Genomic DNA, 24,933 nt, shown 5'->3' with positions numbered 1-24,933 from the left:
TGGAATTTGACGGCTATATTTATATATTTCAGATACTATTTGACCTACAGTCATCAAACTTTGTCAGTTGATGGGTCTTGCATGTTCGGAGTTCGCTGACCAAAAAGTAGGTCACCATGACCTACGATTGGAATTTGACAGCTATATTTCAATATTCAGATACTAATTGGCCTAAAATCATCAAACTTTGTCAGTTGATATTTCTTGGGTTCTCAAAATGTGTAAACCAAAAAGTAGGTCACATTGACCTACTTTTTTGAATTCTTAGGATTTAACTAAAGATTTAGAATACTAAGAGGCTAAGAATAGAAATGGTGGGGTTGTACAATTTATCAGAAGAGCGATTCTAGGCCCTTGGGCCTCTTGTTTAAAATCATGGTCCAAAGGGGTAGGATGGGTTCACAAGGGGGATCAAAGTTTTAAATACTAATATATAGGATAAATCTATAAAAATATTCTTCTCAAGAACCACTGAGCCAGAAAAGCTGATATATACATGAAAGCTTTCTAATATATTTCAGATTTCAGTTTTTTAAAATCATGGCCCACAGGGGTAGGATGGGGTCACAAGGGGGATCAAAGTTTTGCATACAAATAATTATAGAAAATCTTTAAATATGAGCCCAGGTGTGCGATATGGCCCTTGGGCCTCTTGTTAAATTTTGGTTTAGCATAACAATCATTTCATGTATATTCTTCTGCATTCAGGTGATCCATTTATGTGCCTTTCTTTCGCATATCACATGTACGGTAGCAACATCGGCTCTCTTGAAGTAGTCTACAACAACACGGCCGTCTTTAACGAATCTGGCAACAAAGGAAACCAGTGGAACCAGGTGGAAGTTACTCTTCCAGCATCCCAGTCTTCAGAATCAACGGTATGAGTATTTTCAATATTAATGAGAAAGACGATCGGTGAACAAGTTGATATACTATAAACCTATTTTTTATCATATATTTATTCTTGTGATAAACCGATATCTTGCATTTTTATTGTTGGACAATATATAAAATAATCGGTGATATAAATGGAATACATGTATATTAGTCCCCAAAAATTATGAAAATAAAAGAGACGTCAGAGTTATTGTACGCCATTACCGCAAATGATGCATTGTATATCACGTTTGTGTTCTTGCAGTTTAGAACACTCCCTCAACTTGCTTAGAATTTCATGGGGATTTAAACAATGCATGATGTACCGTCTTCAATATAAGGGACCTGGAGTATATTTATAAAATTCTGTTATTTTGTACAAGAGTTTTACTTCTTTCATCTGTATAGATATATATTGGGTCATTCCTCCATCTTTTTTGAAGACTGAAAAATGAACATTTTTCTATAACTCATATACATATAGAAAAATGTACATTACAAAAACTGGAAAGTCGACGTACACTCGTTGAAATTTAACCTTAAAAATTGACCAAAAATGGTCAAATTTGACAAATTTTGACAGTATTTTTATTTTCACATCCCAATATTTCAAATGATTTAATTGCTCGTGTGTTTCATTACAACCCATAGTAAATATACATACATGTACCTTAAAGGTAATTGACGAATTTTAACTCCTTTGAGAGTTATTTTATTTATGTCTTTCATATCTACCCACTTGTAGGCAGTTTTCTCCCCTTATTCATTCATCATGTATCGATCTGTATAAGAGAGGAACTTTTTAACGATCGCTATATGTGTCAATCTTACACAGCATTGCCGTCTAACAATAAGAAAAAAACTTACCGAAACGTGGTTATGTAAAAATGCATACATTAACCAAATACAATACCATAAAGTCAATACAATACCAAACGTCAAGGTCGAAACCAATATTTTGACATGTACTACACAATTAATGATGTCTACATGTATTTTTGAAATAACGGTACGAACCGATGTTAAGATGCTTATATTACAGACATCACATTGAAAAACTTTATTTGATACTATTTATGTTATACAGGTATCAGTTGTAATGTAAAACTTATACGGTACCAATTTTGATGCACCAGAGCCATAACAAGTTACAGACCAAATTTTAATTTTGTTTTGGTACGTTCATTTTTCAGATGTGCATTTCGACAAATAATGTCTCTTCAGTGATGCTCAACCGAAATGTTTGAAATCCGAAATAACAATGAAGTTTTAGAACTATTATAGGAAAAAACAGCGTGCCAAAAAAAAGTGGAGTCAAATTCGTCTAAGGATAAGAGCTATGCATGAGGGAGATAATCCTTAATTTTGAAATGAATTTCTAAATTTTATAACAGCAATTAAATATACATTAGTATTTTCAAGCTAGTAATGAAGTACTTAGTTTCTGGGCTGTAGAGACACTCGGGGAATAACAGTCCACCAGCAGAGGCCTCGACCCAGGGGTCATAATGTAAAACTTATACGGTACCAATTTTGTAACTACAGCGACGTAATTTTAGTGCACCGCCGACAAAGTGAAAGGAGATTTTAGGTTTGCACTCCGTCCGTCAGTCCGGTTTTCTACACCTTTGTTCTCTGTTTTTACATGCTTATTTCATGTTTGGTAAATTGTGTTGTCATATCGAGTCACAGATTAAGTTCGAGCTTCGTCTCGGTGCGTTGATTTTTCACAAAGTTATGGCCCTTGAATTTAGAAATATAGCATGACTTATCAGTTTTCCGAACCTTTTTGTTATGCTTTCAGATATCCTTTTGATATTTGGTACATGGCAAAGCCATAACAAGTTACAGACCAAATTTTAATTTTTGTTTTGGTACGTTCATTTTTCACTAAGTTATGGCCCTTCGACTTAGAAAAATAGCGTGTATTATAAGTTTACGGATTTTGTTATTTCACTTATAGATATTTATATTTAAATTTGTTCTTACTCCAAGGCAACATTGCAGCTTTATTTATTTCCATGTAAATCATCACAGAAAAACATGTTAGGTGTAAAAGATTGTCATTTATTTGAAATGACGAAAACTGCGAGTCCTAAAAATACAGAACGAAATTGTCTGGGAGACATACCCGCCATCTTGACTAGAAATGCAATATAAAAAAAAGTAATACACACAGCGTTCTCCCAGCCACAATATTGTTACAAAAAACAAATGAGATAAAATACATTATTATATAGCTTATAAATAGTCTAATATAAAATCTGCGTAAAATCTAGAGAATGTTGGCGTTCAATATCCAGAGAATTTATTGAACGCTAACTTTGCATTGCGTAAATTGTATGCGCCCGAAACATTCCGAGTATGAGCGTTCAATATTGACGTTACCGTAACGACGCAAACAAGACAAAATGACAGACGACGGTCCTCCGAATCTGACAGAGCCAGTATTTGAAATTTACTTAAGCAAAATGTTTTACTGTACATAAATTATGATGTCCCCATTTACAATATCAGTTTACTTCATGTAATGACGGGTTAAATATTGCACAGTTACGAATGCATGCTGTTATTGCACACCTTCACCTTAGATGCCAATATTGATGAATTTTCGTCTATTTTGGAGTAGTTTGAGTGAAAAGGGATATAATTTTAGAACTAAACACTTTAGCTATATAATAAAAGGGTTATTGAACTTATATAAGTGAATATTGACACTCGTTGGCTGTCATAATGCACTCGCAAGCTCGTGCATTTTCACAGCCAACTCATGCCAATATAAGTTCAATAACCCTATAATATCATGAATCTTTACTGGAAACAAAAGTGGTGCATAAAAAAGACCATGAAAACCTAGGATTGAAAAAAAACAACAACCCTAGGTTTGAAACACTTAGCACCAATCAAAATGTTGCCTTGTTACGTGAGAAGGTAGGACCAACAACATGATTTAAACACCCATGTACAAAACTGTCGCAATATTTGTGGATAATATCAGTTGAAAATACATAACTAAAAGGGGAAAACAAATGTCAAAAGAAACAAAAAGGCAGACAAATTCTTATTAATTTGATACATTGATTTGCCATAAGATGTTACAGATCAAGTTTTAATTTTGTGATTTTTCGCTGAGTTACGGCCCTTGAATCATCAGTTTTGTTTTATATTTCTTTGTTATACTTGCATATATTCTTTTGATAATTGGTAGATTTTTAGTTAACCTCTAGAAAGTAGATAAAAACTTGTGTTTAGTGGAGTCACATCAACACCAGCTTAAAGTTTACATCAGGGGTCCGTTTTGGCCCAATTCTGTTTTGTACATGTATTGCTTATAGAGGTTTCGCTGTTCGTTATATTTACCTGTCATCCAAGTTTCTTATTATTAAAACGCCTAGTATTACAACAATATAGATGAATTATTCACGATCACCTACATTTCATAGTTCATTGACTTTGTTAACGACCTAACCCGAATTATAAATTTTTCTTTTTCCTGAAATCCCATGGGGATCTGAGTTAGAATAGATCCTCAGTACCCCTTGCTTGTCGTAAGAGGCGACTAAATGGTGCGGTCCTTCGGATGAGACCGCAAAAACCGAGGTCCCGTGTCACAGCAGGTGTGGCACGATAAAGATCCCTCCCTGCTCAAAGCGCCAAGCATAGCCCTAAATTTTGCAGCACTTCACCGGCAATTGTGTAGTCTCCATATGAGTGAACTATTCTCGAGAGGGACGTTAAACAATCTTCTAGTGGTGGATTTAAGGGAGGGGCGCAGCTGATACCCCCCCCCTTAAAATTTTCACATGTAAGGTAAATCTTGGTCTCTAGCAAAATGTACCTAACGATAAAAGAAGCAATAATTTCTTCCACTCCCGGAGAAATAAATGACAAAATCTTTAGTTTTCTTGAATTACTTTATTGGGAGAACTTAAGTTACTCAAAAAAAAATAACTTTAAGCATTTGCGTCATTTTATAAATTTCACCGAATTGAAAATGATAGAAAATGGTACAAATGACTAAATAGGAGACATATAAAGCCCTATAAAATCTGTAATATCCAGGAGCTTCACCCCTGGGCTTCCCACCAGGTCTTCGCCCTGGACCCACTGGGGGCCTCAAGGCGACCCCAGACCCCATGCATCATAAATGTGCGCCCCCTTAACCACAATTCCTGGATCCGCCCCTGTATTCAATCATTCAATCAATCTTTTTCCTGGTCTAGTCTTTGTACCTGAATAGTAGTTGATTCCCAACCATTCCTATCCTGGTTCCCCCAATTTCCTCCTTTACCATAACCTACATAATGAACTTCGAATATTGTTGCGGTCCATTTATTTTAGTGACCGGTAGGGGTCAGAATGCTTGTTACTTTGAACTTTACTAAAGAAACCCTACTTTTAACACCCGTATGTTAAACCGTTCACTTCGTAACCGGGATGTCGTGAATTCAAGTCCCACTTATGCCATCGCCACGTCAAACCTAAGACGTTATTCACGTAAACATAGGTAGTGATCGCTCCTTCACCAAACACTCGACATTTAGAAGTAAGAATTACAGGTCTTCTCTGGGATATGACCGGAAAAATAGAGGTCTAGTGCTGTGTCAGGCGTTGGTACGTTAAAGAATCCTTATTGCTACAGCCCTGGTGACGTCTCAATATGAAGGAATCTCGACGGGACGTAAAACGAACAAACAACGAATCAACGACATTTAGTTTGGTAACAATATGACGAACTTGTAGTGATTGTGCGCATGTGTCAGTTTTAAAAATGGAGTAATATATAAGGGAATAATAGATATTCCATACAAATGAAGCTGCCCACAATTGCTATGTTGTTATGGACAACAAAAGCAATAGAATGGGAGTATTATGTAGATATCAAGATGTATTAATATTATCCTAAACTTAGGCCCGGGGTTCGAATTCCGTCCGCAACAGACTTTTTTGGTCAGCTTTTGCCCCGCCCCTAAGGCCCCAGGGGTGCTGGAGTCCTGGAATTTGTCCCCCTTGTCCCAATGATACTTCATACCAAATTTGAAAAGAATTGGAATGCTAGTTATCAAGAAATTAAAAATGTTCAATTGTTAGCGCGCGACGGACAACAACCAATTGAAATTTGATCCGTATTGCACTTTATCATATAATTTTTGTTGCTTGTAGATTCAGTTTGTGGGTACACGTGGAACTGGATATAGAGGAGATATTGCTATTGATAATATCCAAGTCATCACAGGGGAGTGTGGTAAGTACTCATATTTCTAAATCTCTAGTTTCATCCCTTCCATGTGAAAAGACAGAATTACATTGGAATTCTTGAGCACACGCCATGAGTTTTCGGAAATAAAAAGCAACTATTTGTTTTGATTGGTCCAAAAAGTAAAATGAAGTTAAAAATCCGACAACATTCATAAAAAAATATCATACGTTTGTATTTCGGATGCAAATTTGGAGTAATGGTACGGTCATTATTGAGTAGAATAGAATTAATATATCTTTATGCCCCCATTCTCAGTGATTCGGGGGTATTAGTATATAGTTTGGTTTGTCCGCAAAAACGTAACATTAGCCATCAATTTGGAATGGATGGTAATAGAGATTTCGTATTTCACATGTGTATTCCATGTGACAAAACCTTTATTTGGTGAATTTTTTTTTACCTCGTTACCTTTATTTTGGAGTTTAGCCTTGGTCATAATGTTTCATTGGTTGGTGAAAGGACTATCATATTTCACGTGTATTCATTTAAGACCTTTTTTAGGAGATAACACAATTTTGACCTTGATCTTGGAGTTTGACCATTAAAATGACCTAAATAAAAAAAAAGAATGCAACATAACACTAACACTTAACTACAGATCCTAAAAGCAAACAGTACGTCTGCATATTGAAGTCATCGGATGTTATATGGGGCAATTAAATACTATCTACTCAAAACGAGCGTCAAGACTGGACAATACTGCTTTCCAGCAGTTCAGGCTTGACGCTCGTTCTCGGCAGACATTGTTTAATGCCTCATATACCTACCTACCTATCCTCTTAGAGCCATGGTCGGCTCATAAGGCTTGACAGCATCTTCCGCCATCTCACTCTGTCATTTGCTACTGCGACTGCTTCGCTCCATGTTTGCCATCCTAATTGTTCGCGTTCTGCCTCTGCACTTCTTCGCCATGTTTTTTTGGGGGGCGGCCTCTCTTACTCTTACCCTCTGGGGCCCATATAACATTCAATAATTCCAATTTGTAGATGTACTGTTTGTTTTTAGGTTTTAGTGCTAGTTTGCATTCTTATTTTATCTTATTCATTTAGTAAGTACTCTTTTCTATATAAATATTTTGTCGTCCTGAAGAAGGATCGTTTAGATAATTTCAGTTTTATATTGTTCGTGTCGTGGGTCATTTTAGTGGGTTAAATATTATCCTTGCCTATTTGACTTCATTATGTTATCAAGTATCAAATTAAATACGGTGGAATCATTTTAATTCGTGGGGCCAATGCTCATGGGTAAGCAATATTTTGCTGGTTCTAGGGGACGTACTTTCGTGGGTAAGCGATACGACGTCACTTAGAGAGATAACTCTGCTTGGTTTACAAACCTGTAGAAGGACACGTAAATTCGTGGGTAAGAGTGGCCCACGAAATCCACGAACATCAGTCCCCCACGAACAATGAGGATTCCGCTGTAGTCACAAAGGAACTCTACACATTTCATAAGTTTGTGAACAAATAGAAGTACGAGATTTATAAACACAAATATATAGTATTATTTCTTTTGCAGATCTTTCATAACCCACTTAAGCAGCAAGATCGACTGGATTGTCCACCATTCTTCAAAACCACTCAATGTGACGTATTGGAATTCACGATTCTGTTTGCATTACAACAGAACATAGCGTAAACACTGTAGTATGTGTTTGTTCCTGTTATTGATCATGCATTATACATGTAGTTATATTTCTGAATAAAATATTTGCATACCGCCTGTATATTTATTTCTTCAAAAATTCTCACTGATCAGGATATAGGGCTCACGGCGGGTGTGACCGGTCAACGGGGGATGCTTACTCCTCCTAGGCACCTGATCCCACCTCTGGTGTGTCCAGGGGTCCGTGTTTGTCCAACTATCTATTTTGTATTGCTTATAGGAGTTATGAGATTGATCACTGTTCGTTATCTTCACCTCACTAAAGATGAAAGGTGAAGATAACGAAATGATGCATCGTGACTTGAAACACACGTATTAAGTAAACTGTGACAAGTAGAAATTGTACATTGTAAAACGCAATTTGATGGGTATCTTTTGCTTTAACAACATTCTTTATTCTGATAAATCTTACCATCTGGCGTCCTAAAAATGACATGGCAATAGGTTTGATCCCTCTATCTCCTTTTTAGCACGGTTAGAGCGTTCGTTTAGTATCCGGTAGGTAGTACCGTTAAAGTTTGAGCCCCGCTCCAGGCATGGCTATTCAAACCCAAGAGTAAACATATTGTTGTTCAAATCACAGGGCCTGACTTCACTTCATCGAAGGTGCAAGGGGGGGGGGGGGGGGGGGCTAGAATTCTCCTAAATTTCAAAGACAGGTTTGGGGAGAGTGTTATGTGATGTATTGTTGTAACAAGGTACATGTATGACATCTCATCAGTGTTCTCCATCATTTATACATTTACTGTGTTACAGACTGTGCTTAGTCATTCAGACTGCGCGCAAAGCGCCCCACGACCCTTTTTGTTAGCTCACCAGAACCAAAGGCTCAAGAGAGCTTTTCTGATCAAAATTTGTCCGTTGTCTGTCGTCGTAAACTTTTCACATTTTCGACTTCTCAAGAACCGCTGGGCCAATTTCAACCAAATTTGCCACAAAGCATCCTTGGGTGAAGGGCTTTCAAGTTTGTCCAAATGAAGGGTCATGTCCCTTTCAAAGGGGAGATAATCACAAAAATAGGGTGGTGACATTTAAACATCTTCTCGAGAACGACTGGGCCAGAAAAGCTTAAATTTACATGAAAGCTTCCTGACATAGTGCAGATTCAAGTTTTTTCACCTTATTACACATTTAATATCTCAGTCAATGTGTGAGATGAATATGAGTTACCGTACCTATACTGGATTCATAAACTTCATAAAAACTTTTACAAAGAAAGATACATGGTTGGATCTAGTAAATGTTCGACTAAGCACCTATCTTTGCTCCTCACGAAAATATTAACAGCTGTCAAGGAGAAACTTCAAACGTATTATGCGACTACACATGCCAGAAGTGGTGTAAATCAAATGTGGATTCTAAACAATTCTAAAGAACTTAACTTGAAATCGCAAAACTTTTCTCAAATCAACAGCATCAAAACGTATGACTTTTCAATATTTTACACGGCCATTCCATACGATAAATTAAAGACCAAACATTTTGACATCATAAACAGTTACTTCAACAAAATTGAAAAAAAAGGAAATATATCTAGTTGTAACCCGTCGATAGATCAGGACAATATTCTTGGGTTTTCAAATATTATATTCTGGGGGAAAAACCTACAACATTCATACAAAATACTTAACATTCATACTGTACATGCAGTTCACTAACTTTAGATATCACCAAATTAACAATATGCTTGGAAAGATTTATATTAAATGTATAGCATTAAACTCTGAACTATTAATATAATAATAGATAAATCTTACCAGTCTATATAACCCTATACTATATAATTACTTCATAAGTTACGTGCTTTAACCTTGACGGTGTGCGTAGGTATGGGTCGGACAGGTAAAAATGGTTTTTTTTAGTAGACAAGTGAACACAACTCGCTCTCTCTCTCTCTCATACACTCTTCTCTCATACACTCTTTCTATCTCTAGCACAAAGGACATAAAACAACCTGAACAACAAGTAGGTGGATCCAAGATCCAACACCTGGCTACATATTCCCCCTGCCAGGAGAAAATGGCTCCTGACATTATCTTACTTGACAAGGATACCAGGGCATGGGTCAAGTGGCAAGAAAAATACCATCATACATCAGTGGTGACTCTGATGTTGAACAAACTCCTAGTTGTCATCCTAATATATACAGATACTTGTATTAATAACATACAGATGTATATGGACAATAAAAAACAACAAATTTAAAATGCACAAACACACTGACACACAGAACAAACTAAACAGGTGTCTTTAACTCATGCATCTCTGATACACTTATACCAATGTCTCAAAGTACGTACTGCCACTCTCCATATTGCTCTGGAGGTCTACAAACTCTAGTGGTTCTTCTGGGTGGTGGAGTACTTCATCTGGGTGAAATCACCGAAATTGAAGATCTTGAGAAAGAAGACGGTATGGTAGAATGTTGTGGAGAAGATTGATGTAGAGAGGATAGAGGCTCTCGTCGATGATGACGCTGAGGGAGTATGTACACTCCACTGCCACTCTCATCTGAAGATTCCGAAGAACTTTGGGATGAATCATCTGAAGAAATAGTGCAGGGCTCAACATTAACTTGTTTTCCTACTTGTCCATTCGGACAAGGGACAAAGATATTTACCTGTCCGAACTTCAACTTCACTTGTCCGAAAAATTTTCAAAAAAGGATCTAATTTTGTCAACTTGAAAACTGTATTGAATTTACTTAATACATACATGTAGTCTATTTTTATACCTGGTTGATTGATTTTTTTTTTTATCTTATTCTCTTGATAAAAACCACAAATGCATAAAACAAAATTTTATCTAGACTTCGAATCAATGACTTCGTAAGATCCATGGATGATTGAAAGTAGTACGCAATAAGTGAACACCAATCCCGATTGAGTTTGACTCAGCTAGTTTACATAGCGATTGATATCGGGATTGAAGTCTAGTTTTCATGCATTACTTCTGACTCTGAACTACCGATAAACTTTTCACCAAATTTTTTGGAGACTTCTTTACATAAAAAAGCACTTGTCCAATCGGACAAGTGTCCATTAATATTCACTTGTCCGAAATGTTTTTCCACTGGTACCGGACAAGCGGACAAACTTTAATGTTGACCCCTGTAGTGGCTGGATTCTGATGGGTTTTTTTCTGTTTGACCTGTTTGGAAACTAATAATAGTGAACAATGCAATTTTCATATCAGGCTTTGGCTGTTGTGGTTGCTAATTGATTTTTGCATGGAACTGCACAGGCATATCTGGTAAAGTGGTCGGTCATAAGAATATTTTCTAATCCCCCTTTACTTTTTTCTAAAGACAACAAATTAATACAGACAATATCTAATGGCTTGGTGGAAGTAATGGGACAAAGATCGGCTCTCGGTCTGACAGGCGGTTTGCTTCTTATACATCTCGCAGTTTTCTACTCTAGCTTTAATATCTTTCTCTAGACATGGCCAATAAACTCTTTGCCTGGCTAACTAAACTGTTTTCTCTATGCCTGGATGCCCTACTTCTTTGTGCAATCCAACAAATACTACCTCTTTAAAATGATCTGGCAAACAAAGTTGTAAGACTTTCTCCATCTAAGAATGAAATTCTGTACAAGACCATATTGATGGTTTGAAGTTTCTTCCTTTCTCTCAAATATTTTTGAACTTGCTTTGTTTCATTCCTACTCTTCTCTCCCTGCTCTAAAATCTCTATGACTATGGCTATATTTATGTCCTCTTTCTGTTCTTTCCTCCTGACATATCTGTAGTTGGAAAGGCATCATCCAATGGCAAATTCTGTGATAAAGTTTCTGCAGCTGAAACATCTAAAGAAGCTGAATTACAAATGGCTTTAACTGAGTCTGAAAATAAACAGGATTTCCTAGAAAGAGCATCTGCATCAGAGCTGAATTTTCCTGGTCTGTAAGAAATGCTGAAATTGTAATTTGCAAGTGCCGAAACCCATCGATGACTAGTTGCATCTAACTTAGCTTTGGTAACACTTATGTCAGTGGATTGTTGTCTGTTACAACTGCATAAAATATCTGAGAAAAGCTCATACTGTTCTATATTGAAGTTTTTCTTATCAATTTGAACATTTGGTAAATCTGACAAATTGTGCTTAGGATTTACAGTGCTACGAGAAGACTTCTGATATACTAAGTTGTCCACTATCTTAACCTGACTAAGCTGACACACCTCTGACTTAGGTCTTATAGAAATAGTCTTAGCAGTGATATTGCATATTTTCACTTGAATTCTACAACTGCTAGTCTTCGTATCTACCTTGACTACTCTAGGACAAACAATGTAGTTTGACTCATTGTCAAAATTTTCAGTAATGAACTGTGAATCCTCACCCTGAACACCTCTAACCAGACCTTGTACTACATAGGATTGGTATGGCTCCACAACAACAGGCTTTTTGTTCAATGACCGCACACTGTAGGATCCTTTCATGCTGTTAACTGCTAGCTTCCAAGCTTGCGGAACATCTGAAACAAAATCTTTGTAAAATATTATCACATTTGTTCCCAAAATGACAGGGCATTGCATATTGAAGTCATTGTCTGGCACAACTAACATAGGTACATGCAGCTCTTGTTCACAAAGTAATGGTATGCTAACACAACAAGCTATGGATCCTAGGTATAGTAACACAGAACCATCTGCTACAGACACTTCAAGTGAACTACTGTCTCTTAAGTCTGGTTTGTCAATCAAAGTTTTATAACCTGACAGTGATATAGTACTGACCATAGACCCACTGTCTATAACTGCTAACATAATCTGATCTTGAATCATAATGACACTTTTGTTACTTTCACCAACTAATTGACAACTTTGTTGGCCATGAGATTCACCAACCTCTGATTGGCCATCAGCAAAGGTGGTTAATCTTTTGACTCATTCTGCTTTGCAAATTTGTTACCTGAATTTCTATGTCTACCATTACCTTTGTATCCTCTACCTTTATCATAGTTCCCTTTGAAATTTGAATTTCCACTTGTGTGAATGTCAAGTCTCTCAAGAATCTTGTTGAACTTATCATCTATTTTAGATTCTATCTCACTCACCTTGGTATCCAATTTTCTCTGTAGTGCAGACAACCTTTTCTCTGTCTCATCTGTACTAGTTGTCATTACATGATCATATTCTACTATACAATGTCAGTTTATACTTATGTTTACCCAAATTACTTAATAAAGATATCGATATGTTGATAGTATTTTTATTTGATAAGCATAAACTTCACCGTGATTATATAGAGTATTTAGTATATGTACATGCAAGGTGAAGATAACGAACAGTGATCAATCTCATAACTCCTACAAGCAATACAAAATAGATGGTTGGGCAAACACGGACCCCTGGACACACCAGAGGTGGGATCAGGTGCCTAGGAGGAGTAAGCATCCCCTCTTGACCGGTCACACCCGCCGTGAGCCCCATATCCTGATCAGGTAAACGGAGTTATCCGCAGTCAAAATCAGTGTGCCAAGAACGCCTTAACAATCGGTATGAAACACGTCAGACAGCATTTGACCCAATGCGAGGTTGTATTGACGAACTAGATCGTATATAACGACCATAGAATTTGCGAAATGCTGACTTCAATCGAGACTGTTGAAATCCCTGTACCATCAACTTGTTTGTCAGTAGCTTACCTCGATTTAAAAACTGACTATACCCAGAACAAGCTCTTGCATATCGAATCAGTTGAGATATATAAACACCATATGCAGGTGATAATGGAATATTGCTACATAAATGTGGGAAGTTGACGATGGAGAAGCTGAAATCATCCCGTTTGTCATACAGTTGAGTTGTTAGTTTGCCGTTAATGTCTACTTTCAATAAAATATCTAAGTATGAAGCAGGAGTGGACGACTCTGTGGTGTCCTTTATTTCGAGCTCACAGGGATATCAAATCGACATATGAATGAAAGCTATCATTGTTAATAGACAAAACATCATCGATATATGTAAAAGTCAAATTGAAGGTCACAGCGAGAGATTTTTTCTTCTCACGTAGAAGTTTTTGAATAAATTCTGCTTCATAACGTAATGGGCATAAAAAATTGCAAACTGTTGCAAAAGGCCACCTTAAACCAGAAATAAAACACTGAAATTGTTTTACTTGATTATGACTGTGTATAAATCTGTTTGAGGAAATTTGGTTTAAGGTGGCCCTCTTGTTGAAAATGGATAAAATATGAAAAAATCGTTCTCAAAATTTACCTTGAGATTTAGCAGCCTGTCAAACGTTAAACCCTTAAACTTACATGCCTGGGTGGCCTAGTGGTTTAGGTGCTCGGTAATCTGTTCAAGTCCAATATTTTTCCAATTTTTTTTAATTTTTTTTTTTATTTATTTATTTTATTTTTTTTTTGCTTTTCATTTTTTTGGGTCGTTTTCTTGAGGGGGGTTTAAATGTGGTACATTTTCATCATAACTTCTAATATTTGCAAGTTACGACTTAAAGATAAAGAAAGGGAATTTATATCCGAGATCATTGTAGTTCCGCTTGTTTACACTAACATGTTCTTGTGTGCACAGGAATTTCAAACCGTAATGTGGCTGACGAAAAGCTAAACAAATACTACAAAAAAAGAACACAAATGCACAGCATGTAATAAGTAAAAATAGGTCTAGGGAGGAAAAGAACTGTTGTACAGTTTGAATTCTCAAAAGAAAATATAAAAACTCATGTAGCAACTGACATATGATATTAAGGCAAAGATAAACACTCGAATTATCAACCAAAGGCAAATGAACTGATGACATCTATTAAAGGTGTTGCAGTCATGTCAGAACAATGAGTTAAGTAATGCCATATGTAAAAGGGTTGTTGTGTAATATGAATGCACAGGTCTATGAAAATATTGTACTGTTCATCATTCCACATAGGAACATAGTTTATTGATTAAAGAACGACTCAATTCTACAGCCAAAGGATGTAACATTTTCATTTGGTATTTGAAAAGAATTGAAAAACTGCATAATCATACCATTGGTTGAAATGTCTGAGAACAATGCATCAAGCTTGTCTAAAATTTCACCAGTAGTTGCTTTTTCACCTAAGGGTATTAACATATTCCTTACTGTGCCTCTTAACTGGTTAACTGGTCTTGGGAGTTGTCAAAATAGGGGACCAGTTAAGAGAAAGTAAACAGAGTTGTGATTTAAACCCGGGACAGGGGACATGTTGAAAATGGATTAAAAGCAAGTAAGTGTTGATTTCCTTGTGACGGTTTTGTGCATTACTGCTAAATGTTTGAAAACAAAGTTGTCTATTGCGTAAATCCAGGCACATCTGAGTCGAAATGTCGGTCGAAGCATAAACCGTCACCGACTCCGGCATTTACACGTTTTCCAGAATCAAAATATGAATGCATGCGAAGAGAAGTCGATGAAGGCTATACCTCAGCATAACTCTATACTATATATTACTTCATAAGTTACGTGCTTCAACCTTGACGGTGTGCGTGGGTATGGGGCGGACAGGTAAACATGGTTTTTTCCGTAGGCATGTAAACACAACTCTCTCTCTCTCTCTCTCTCTCTCTCTCTCTCTCTCATACACTCTTTCTGTCTCTAACACAAAGGACATAAAACAACCCGAACAACAAGTAGGTGGATCCAAGATCCAACACCTGGCTACATAGTAATCAGTCAATAGAAAGTTTTTTTCTTAAACACAACTTTAAAGGGACTGGTTCACGTTTTCCATAAGAAATATTTTTCACTTTCAAAATTTAAAATATAATTCATTTAATGTTGACAACCAAATGGACCATCTGAATGCAAGGATAAGAGCAATATTTTAGCTATTATTCTGTATTATATAAACAAAGACTCGAATCTTTTTATGTAAATAAACAAACCATTGAAACGTTAATTTTGTAATTTAAAGCATCTTCATTTTGTACAATCACAAATTTTAACTTTTAAATGACACATTTTATCTAACGTATACTTGAAATGTGATATATATAATAAGCTTGGATTCATTTATTTTGAAAATTTTGTAAACAATATCACATCTAAATCTTTGTTTTCAAAACAAATATTAATAAACTCTCTATAATGAGCTTCTGTCATTAAAAATAGCCTTAAATTTTTTTTTTATAAAACCTTCTTAACATATTAGATTGTATATGTTGATCATTTAAAGTGAAAAACAAACTTTTAGGGGAAATCGTGAGCCGGTCCCTTTATCAATTCTACGCACATGTACTCTGAAATTGATTTTAAGATCTTTGATGACCAGGTCTTCCAACAGTCTGTTTGAAGTCCCATGGACACAAATTGTGCTCTTTATTAGATGACCTATGTTTCTATTGTTATGAGGAGAATTTATTTAAAAAAGAAACAATCTTTTGCTGGGGCCTTCAACTCCATTGATTGGATCTTGTTTAACGTCTCTCGAGAAAATTTTTGAACTTGAAAATTTTGGTACCAATGGCGTCGAATCGAATACTATCGCGTGGACATGTATTTCTCCATTTTGAATCTCGTATACCCATGCTCACGTCCTTCTGAGATGTTACATAAAATTCATAAAAGCATGTAAATCTTATTTTCTTAATCATATATAATCACTACTTGATTTAAAACGCGAATTGTACAACGTTTACTATGTTTTTGTATTTGCTAAACACCGACGCTGAATATGACGTCACAATGCACTGTTTACATCAGTTGCATAGTGTTTCCCGCGTTCAATAAATGTGCGGATCAAAAATGTCTAACGTTAGAATACTTTGATGAGTTCTGTCCTCACACATTAGGTACTAATAGCGAGCCAGCGCGGAGCTCTGGCTCGTACTGCGAGCTCTAATGACTAGAGCGCGGGAAATAATCCGAGCTAAATCTCAACCTTTAACAAGATTTTTTTTTTGACGCCAATCCCAGAAGTCCCTCGTACAAAATGGCGGATGGTTCGATTCGTAAAATAATAATAAAAAAATCTTTGAAGTATTACAAACATTTCTTATTTGAAAGGAAAGGATGACAATCATATTCTTCCCCCTTTCTTTTTCTTTTTAAAATATTGTCTACAGAAATGTAAACAGTCACGTCACAACTACCAGGCTACGTCACAACAAGCTCGTTGCATTTCCCGCTAAACTGGTTCCTACATTGGCGAGAAGAGCAAGACAGTAATCTTACGTATTGACAGTGAACCAGATCAGTTTTCCTTGTTTTCAATATAATTTTTTTGAAAATGTATTCAGATATGCTGCGCTCGCCCCAATGGTCACACCGTATTCATATTATTTCGGGATATTTTTTGTCCTGTTATGGATCTAGATACTAATGCCAATATTGTTTGCTTCGCCCTCAAACACGGTCACGCCGTAAAACATATCAATTATCATTTTCAGTCATATGTCAGGCGACTAAGTGGGGCGGCCCTTCGGATGAGACCAAAACAACACAAAACCGAGGCCCCGTGTCACAGCAGTTGTGGCACGATAAAAATCCTTCCCTGCTCAAAGCCCGTAAACGCCGAGCATTAGCCCTAATTTTAGCAGCCCTTCACAGACATAAGTGACGTATCCATATGAGTGAAAAATTCTCGAGAGGAACGTTAACGTAGGTCGCGGGTTTGCTTACGTCATCGTTTTCGGGTACGCAAATCCTACGACTCGACGTCTTTTTATGTGCACATTCAATTGTAATGTAACAGTTATCTGAATAAAGTATACATGGGTCATTGACTGAGTATAAAGAACGTAATACTTTACCGATATCACATAAATATTACCAACAATTATATATCAAAGTAGAACATTTAATTTTGTTAAGTCCTTTCGTTTCCGTGCAAAATTTCGGCTAATAATATGTTTTATATTGTTACTGTATAAAGTTTAGCAGCGGGCAACTTGGGGAGTAGAGACAACTGGCGATGTTGGGAATGCTTTTTTGGGCGTTTTTAGAACCCGAGAAAAATCGGACGGGAGTTTTCCAGTTAATGAAAGTTTTATTCAGAGATTTGACGCGTTTATGACGGACATTTGAAAATGGCGAGTTCATAATTTTATTCCTACCCTATCAAACGTGAAGATTGGACAACATTGAATAATTAAAAGCGTTGGGCAGGGATATCCTATATAACAAATGTTTCAATGTGTCCTGCTGCAAATGTCTCTGAAAACATTTCCAGAACCCCTGGAAAAATTGAGCAGGAGTTGCCTATACGAGGGAGAGAGAGAATTGATCGTATTAACGAATGAATGCCGGTATTGGAGAACAGCAAACTAACAATACATGTATTCTAGCAAAGATGAACCTTACAACTGCCCACCTCATGGAGTATTTGAAAATCGCTGTAAAATTAGCTAGACATGCAGGGCTGACTGCTTGTAAAACTTGTTAGCCCTGCCAAAGACCTACTTGCCCCACATAGTTTAAAATTACTTTTACATGTGTTACTACATGTATCTATCTTCTAATGAAGTACGATGGACCTAATTCGTTTCTAGTACTTTATATTGTATTGAAATTTTTATATACGGTAGGATATGCAGTAAAATGTACTAAATTGACGAGGTTTGTCCATTTACTTACAGGTGCAATAATGAAGTTGATTCATCTAAATTTTATTTAACAGAAATTTTATCACGTCCGATCGGGGGACTATACCAAGAAATCTATTCGCCCGTGGTAAATTACATGCGTCTCGGGCGGTCGGGTACACGATTATTTCAAACACTGCAACGGGCTCAAGACTCGAAATGTGTAAAGAACAAGAATGTGAAGTTGGTCGAAAATTAGAAAAACTAGCTGACGTTTCAAGTGAATCTGCAATACAATTTTTAAAAATTTATAATTTTAAACCGCGTTCATGTTTTCGAGGGGTTATTTGGCTTGGGAAAGTGAGCATTTCTATGTGTTTGTGAGGGGGGGGGGGGGTGTTAGATAAATATAAACAACTTTAGTTGTATTTCTGGTTAGAATATTAAGACATGATTAAACTGCATGTATATGAAATGAAAAATTTAACCTTAATGGGATTCAAAAATAAAAATTACACTATTACATGTAGGCTATATTAGTTTATTCATTGTTAATGCGAGCATGCGATCGTATATCCGCGCAACACAATTTAGATATATAGCACAATATATGTACACATTTATAAATATTAAGAAATTCTGCGACATACATATTGTAAATAATTGATCATTTTGTCCATATATATTTGATTTCCCCTTCAAAACCAGGAGTCAATAACGTTGTTTTGAGTTCTTTTTGAAGTGATGCATGAAAAGTAAATGAATAACGTTGTTGAATGACGTCGCGAATATTTGTAACGTTATTTGTTAAAAGCTGTTGCTTTGATGGGTTTTATAAAGTTCGAATGAACAGCACCAAATTCTATCTATTTTAAGTTGAATTATGCAATGAATAAAGTCAATCACTATTATTTTCTATATAATTCAATGGAAAACAGTGTCGCTACCAATAACACAATGGTATGTTCAAGACGTGATTACCAAAAAACTGTGCTGTTCAATGAAAAACAATATTCACAGAATAGTATATACACTGAGTGGCCAAAAGTATTGCAACAAACATGGCTGACGTCATCACAATTTTACTCGCTTCAAATTTTATTTTTATTGCTGACGCGTAACAAAGTAAGCCTGGGTCGTGATGTCAGGTATGCGAATTAACTAGGGTACGAATTATATGGGGAACCGTTTGTAATTCAAAGTAGCAGACGATTTCCGGTGAGGTATCGAATGAAAACAATGTCGAAGAATGAGAGAGAATTGTCAAAGGACCTAAAGGAAAGGATTGTAATTCTAAATTCAAAGGGATTTAATGACAACAAAATTAGTGAATCATTGGGAATTCATCGAAGCACTGTTGGACGAGTTTTGAAAACATTCCGTCAAAAAGAAAGTGTTAAAAACAATCCCCGGAGTGGAAGGCCCCGAGTGATAGATGAGAGGGGTGATCGGAAACTTTATCGCATTCTGAAAACTAACAGAAGACAATTTCTTCAAGACATTACATCAACTTTTAATAGGAATGAAGATACAAATGTGTCCAGGAGAACTGTTCGTCGTAAGTTACACCAGGAAGGATACAGTAGGGACAAAATTCAGAAAACGCTTACAATCGCTAAAGTCAACAAACAACGCCGAATTTTGTGGTGCCGAGGAAAAGACATTGTAAACCTGAACAGTGGTAGAAAGTTATTTTCTCAGACGAAACACAGGTAGTCATTGGACAAAATAACTAAGTTTGTGGAGAAAATTGTCCGAGAAGTGATTCCTTACCGTCTGAACCAACGCAAAACGCCCGTGAGAGTAAGTTGTATGTTTTGGGGGTGTATTACCTATTATGGTATTGGTGTTCGTGTACCTGTTGATAGAAATCTAAACTCAGCAAAGTATATTGAATTGCTGGATAATCACTTATGACCCGTTGTTAGCAAATTTTTTTGGAAATCAGCAATTTATTTTCCAAGACGATAATGCCACCCCCACTCCTCTGGACAGACCAATATTTGGAAACAAGAAAACGGTATTCCAAAATTCAACTGGCCTGCACAGTCCCCGGACCTTAATGTCATTGAAAATGTCTGGCGTTGTACCAAAATGAAACTGTCCCGTGAGTTTGATGATATTAAAAACCGGTATGACCTAATTGCTGCAGTGACAAGAATTTGGAATGGCCTCTCTTAAACATATATCCGTAGCTTCCATGCTTCAATATCTTCAAGACTACGACAAGTTATTATTCAGAAAGACTTTACAACAAAATACTAGGAAAAAAATGGTAAATAAATAACGTTTATATCATTGAAATTTGGTTTTTCCCATGCAGCTGTTATTTACATTGTGATGACGTCAGCCATGTTTGTTGCAATACTTTTGGCCACTCAGTGTACATTGTCAAGATACATCGATCTTTTCAGATGGGGTTTTCGAGTGAGAGAAAAGGGTCTGTAAACCCGCGACCTACGTTAAACACGCCCTCAATTTCCCGTGAAAGGAAAATATAGGAAATTCGATTCGTTGACGATTCGGTCGTAAAGATGCAATCGATTGAGTTGAAGCAAGCAATTCGATAAGAGGTGAAGATAAGGCCTAAAACATCAGGGTAAGTACATGTAGGTAGGGATTTTACAAAAAAATTAATATGCAAGAACCCTGAAATATAGATAGAAAATCACGAGAATATTATTTTGTATTGATATGGACCGATGCAGAGAGAAAGAGCACAGAAAAATCCTGGATGCACCGTTTGAAATCATTCCGTCCAGGTGGAATGAATAATTTGAATGATTTCACGCGCATGAATCCAGGATAAATCCCTAGTTAAAATCAGTTTCCATAGCCTAATCACCAAAATTTACCCGATAAGATATCTTATTTTGTTTGATTAATATAAATACAATTCGTTTCCCCGGTTTCAAGGCTCTGACCTTGAGTTCCTTTATTTAACCTTGAGTTCCTTTATTTAGCCATAACGAGGATTCCCAAAATTTCGATTATTGTTTGACCTTCAATACTTCCCAATTATGTTAGAACATGATAAGAAATCATTACAATATGAATTTATATAGCTCTTTCTCTCTCCCTTTCGTATTTTAGTCTCGACATTGCGGCTTTTTAAAATAAAGGAAAAAATGAATTGACCCTGAAGACAAGTATTTTATTAATATATCATCTTAAGACCTCTAAACTATGGTAAAACATTATTCTAAATCCACATAGGTTCGGATTCGCATGGCTCTTCGTGTTGCGATGTCGGGGTTTCTAGAATGCGGCTTTAATTTGTCTGACCTTGAAAGGTGTATTACCTTGAAAAATAATACTGTATCTTTTTCCTTAGACTTCTCTCCCATTCACCTATTTGATTGTTGATTTTGATTTTAATGCTAGATCTGTGTCTTTTGATTGACTTTGTTGTTCGATCGTGTTCTTCTGGCAATCATTATTTTTCGCTGTTCACGATATCCGAATCATCAATGGTACGGCCTACCTAATATTGTTAAGTAAGTAAGTAAGTAATTTTTATTTAAAGTCGGAAAACTATATACAGGTAAACAATAAACATGAGCTAAGAGCTCTTTAACCGACTATATAGCATTAAAAAAAAAAAAAACCCACAAAGCACTAATGATATATAATTGCATGCATAGACATAAAAACAGAAATTTGAAATAAAACAGGACGCATACTTGTATACAGACATCACAAGTCATGCATATATATACACAGGGACTAGATATATTAAGATGAGCATGCATAACTGAAAACAGTTTGCAACACAAACATAAAAATATGGATATATACATAGAATAAATAAATATGCATACCTAAGAGACAGAGCGGAGTAAAAATAAAACAGTTAAAATTGTACATATAAGCTTAGAAGCATAGTTAGAAGTTAGATCAAAACTTTAAGATTTAGGCAGGAGAGGCTGGAATTTGCATGAGCTGCATTTACAATTTAATTCCCCACACCAATTTTGAATATAATTTGAGAATAGATTATATGATGTAATATTTCTTGCTTCGTTTGGCAAAGAGTTCCAGAGCTTTGCTGCCTCATATCTGAAAGATTTAATCCCGTACCTGGTTGTTCTGGGTCTTTGTATTTCCGCTGTATTTGTATATCTAAAATTGTATGAATGGTTTTTTATAACAACTAGATCTTGTAAAAAAAGTGGGGACAGTTTGTTGATAATTTTAAAAGTTTCTAAAGCTATTGTTCGCATTCTTCTGGTTTTTAGTGAAGGCAATTTAGATTGTTTTAATAGGTTTTCGTAAGTACTTTTATAGTCACCATAGATAAACCTCAGAGCTCTTTCCTGAATCTTTTCAATTTTGCGGGTGTTTTGTTCAGTGCAGAAGTGCCATGTCAACGGGCAATAACTAAAATTTGACATAATAAATGAATGATATATGGTTAATTTACCTAATTTGCTAAGATGTTTGCCTATTCGTTTAAGAACATTTAATTGCCTTGCTGCCTTTTTACAAATATTGGTAATATGTGTGTTGAAAGAAAGTTTAAAATCAATTGTAATACCCAACAATTTTATTTCTTCATCACATGAAATTTTTATTCCATCTAAATCAAAAACTATGTTTTCATTGTGTGTTTTGTTTCCAACAGAGATAGCTTGGAATTTTTCTGGATTTGCCTGCATTTTGTTTGATTTAAACCATTTAATCAGAGATCTACTGTCATCTTGAAGTGCTGCTATTACCTGAGTTAAAGATTTATCTGATTTTGATAAAGTATTGTCATCTGCATAGTTGTAGAGATTACATTTATTTACAAAATGAAAGAGGCCATTGATAAAGATGTTAAAGAGTAAGGGGCCGAGGATAGACCCTTGTGGCACACCTTTGATTATATTTGACATGATGCTGGTGTGCTCCCCTACTTTAACACACTGTTTTCTACATGAGAGATAGCTGCTTAACATCTCTCGTGCTGCTTTTGAGAGACCATATGCTTTTAGTTTAAGAAGAAGTAGTTCATGAGGAAGGCAGTCAAAGGCTTTAGAAAGGTCCATTAAAATTGCTGCTGTGTACTTGTTTTTATCCAATGCTTGTTTCCAATCTTCAATTACTCTTAATAAAGTTGACTGACATCCAAAACCTGACCGAAAAGCTGCCAAAAAAGGATTGAAAACATTTTTAAAAAACATTGTTAACTGATTTTCAATTGCTCTTTCAAAAACTTTTGAGATTGCAGGAAGAACACTAACAGGTCTATAGTTACCCTTCTCTAATGAACTATTCTTCTTATGTAATGGTGTCACTTGTGCTATCTTAAGCTGGTTAGGGAAAGTTGATGTTGATAGGGACATGTTAATTAGTTGACTTAGAGGTTTGCTGATAACTGGTAAAGCGATGTGTAAGAGTTTTGGAGAAATTCCATCAATACCAGTGGCTTTTTTAATATTTATTTTCATTATACTTTTTGTTACAAAGTCTTCAGTGACAGCTTTAAAGGAAAATGGATGTTGTTGTGGTAATTCTGTTTTATTTGCTTTTATTGCCTGTATACTTGGGTGATTTTCATCTACTTGTTCTGCATCCCCAATATTTTTAGCAACATTTATGAAAAAGTCATTAAAAATTTCACATACTTCTTTCTGGCTGTTTACAAGCGTGTTATTTTCCGAGAGAATTAAGTCTTTCTGTGTGGTGCATCCTTTGTTTGTTAAAAATGGTTTTACAGTTGGCCAAAAATCTTTTGATTTTGGGCCTCCAGCACATCTTTCAATGAAGTATTGATTTATAGACTTGTTTTTTAGGGTGGTTACATAGTTTCTTTGTTTTCTGTACTTTTCCCAATTTTCAGAGTTTATGGATTGGTACTTGTTAAACAACATTTTTTTCTTGTATATTGCCTTCCTAAGTTGTTTTGAACTTAAGGTGGCAGGGGACAGTTTCTTTGGTTTTGAAACATGTGGATAGGGGGTATACACCAAAGTCAGATTATGACAGACTAATGAAAAATCATATTAATTTTATTTTCCTTTTTATGTCAATACTTGTATTTCATATTAGTGTAGTTAATAAATTATGACCCTAAATTACATGTAATCTATAAATACTGGTGCTGGTGCACAAAACATGCTCTGAGCAGGTTCCCCTTTTTTGCTTTGATTTTCCCTCATTTGGGCTAATCCGAACCACCCCCACACCATCACAGTACCAAACATGGGGATTTAGACACTGTGCACAATCAAGAATCATATCTGCCCTTCTCAAAAATCTACCTCTCATATGGGGCCATCCACCTTCCCTCACAGCTACAGACCTTTTGCTAGACCCTGCATGTTTTCACCGGAATTTCTTCAGCAACTGACCACGTGTCTTAGTTTCGTATTTGCACCCATCTATATGTTAGGAATCATGGTGACACCTACATGTTGTATATCAACATTTTTACTAAGTACTCAGCTACATTTGACATGCATCCTAAAATTATTGTATACATTTTTACACATGTAATATCACTTCAAATACGGGGTAATTCCATTTTTTGAAAAAGTTGACCGGGCCTATAGTGCGAAACTGTTCCCTGCTACCTAATCAGTCCATATCATTATCTTCCCACCATTTTATTCCATAATCACATTGTTTTGTAAGTTTTCC

The 24,933-nt window shown here is 35.9% G+C and overlaps 1 protein-coding gene across 1 annotated transcript in view; it reads left to right on the top strand.

The window, feature by feature from the left end:
* Window positions 1–7,793, top strand: part of LOC125647382 (MAM and LDL-receptor class A domain-containing protein 1-like) — a 102,569-nt gene extending 94,776 nt beyond the window's left edge. The window contains exons 34-36 of the mRNA XM_056142009.1: window positions 709–878; window positions 6,040–6,121; window positions 7,655–7,793. Coding sequence (XP_055997984.1) covers window positions 709–878; window positions 6,040–6,121; window positions 7,655–7,665 — 263 coding nt within the window. The 3' untranslated portion in view covers window positions 7,666–7,793. The remainder of the gene's footprint in view (window positions 1–708; window positions 879–6,039; window positions 6,122–7,654) is intronic.
* The last annotated feature ends 17,140 nt before the right edge of the window (window positions 7,794–24,933 follow it).

The sequence above is a fragment of the Ostrea edulis genome, chromosome 6 (genome assembly GCF_947568905.1).
Source record: "Ostrea edulis chromosome 6, xbOstEdul1.1, whole genome shotgun sequence".
Lineage (NCBI taxonomy): Eukaryota > Metazoa > Mollusca > Bivalvia > Ostreida > Ostreidae > Ostrea > Ostrea edulis.
The sequence above is the reverse complement of the archived record's forward strand: the minus strand, read 5'-3'. Positions and strand labels throughout refer to the sequence as shown.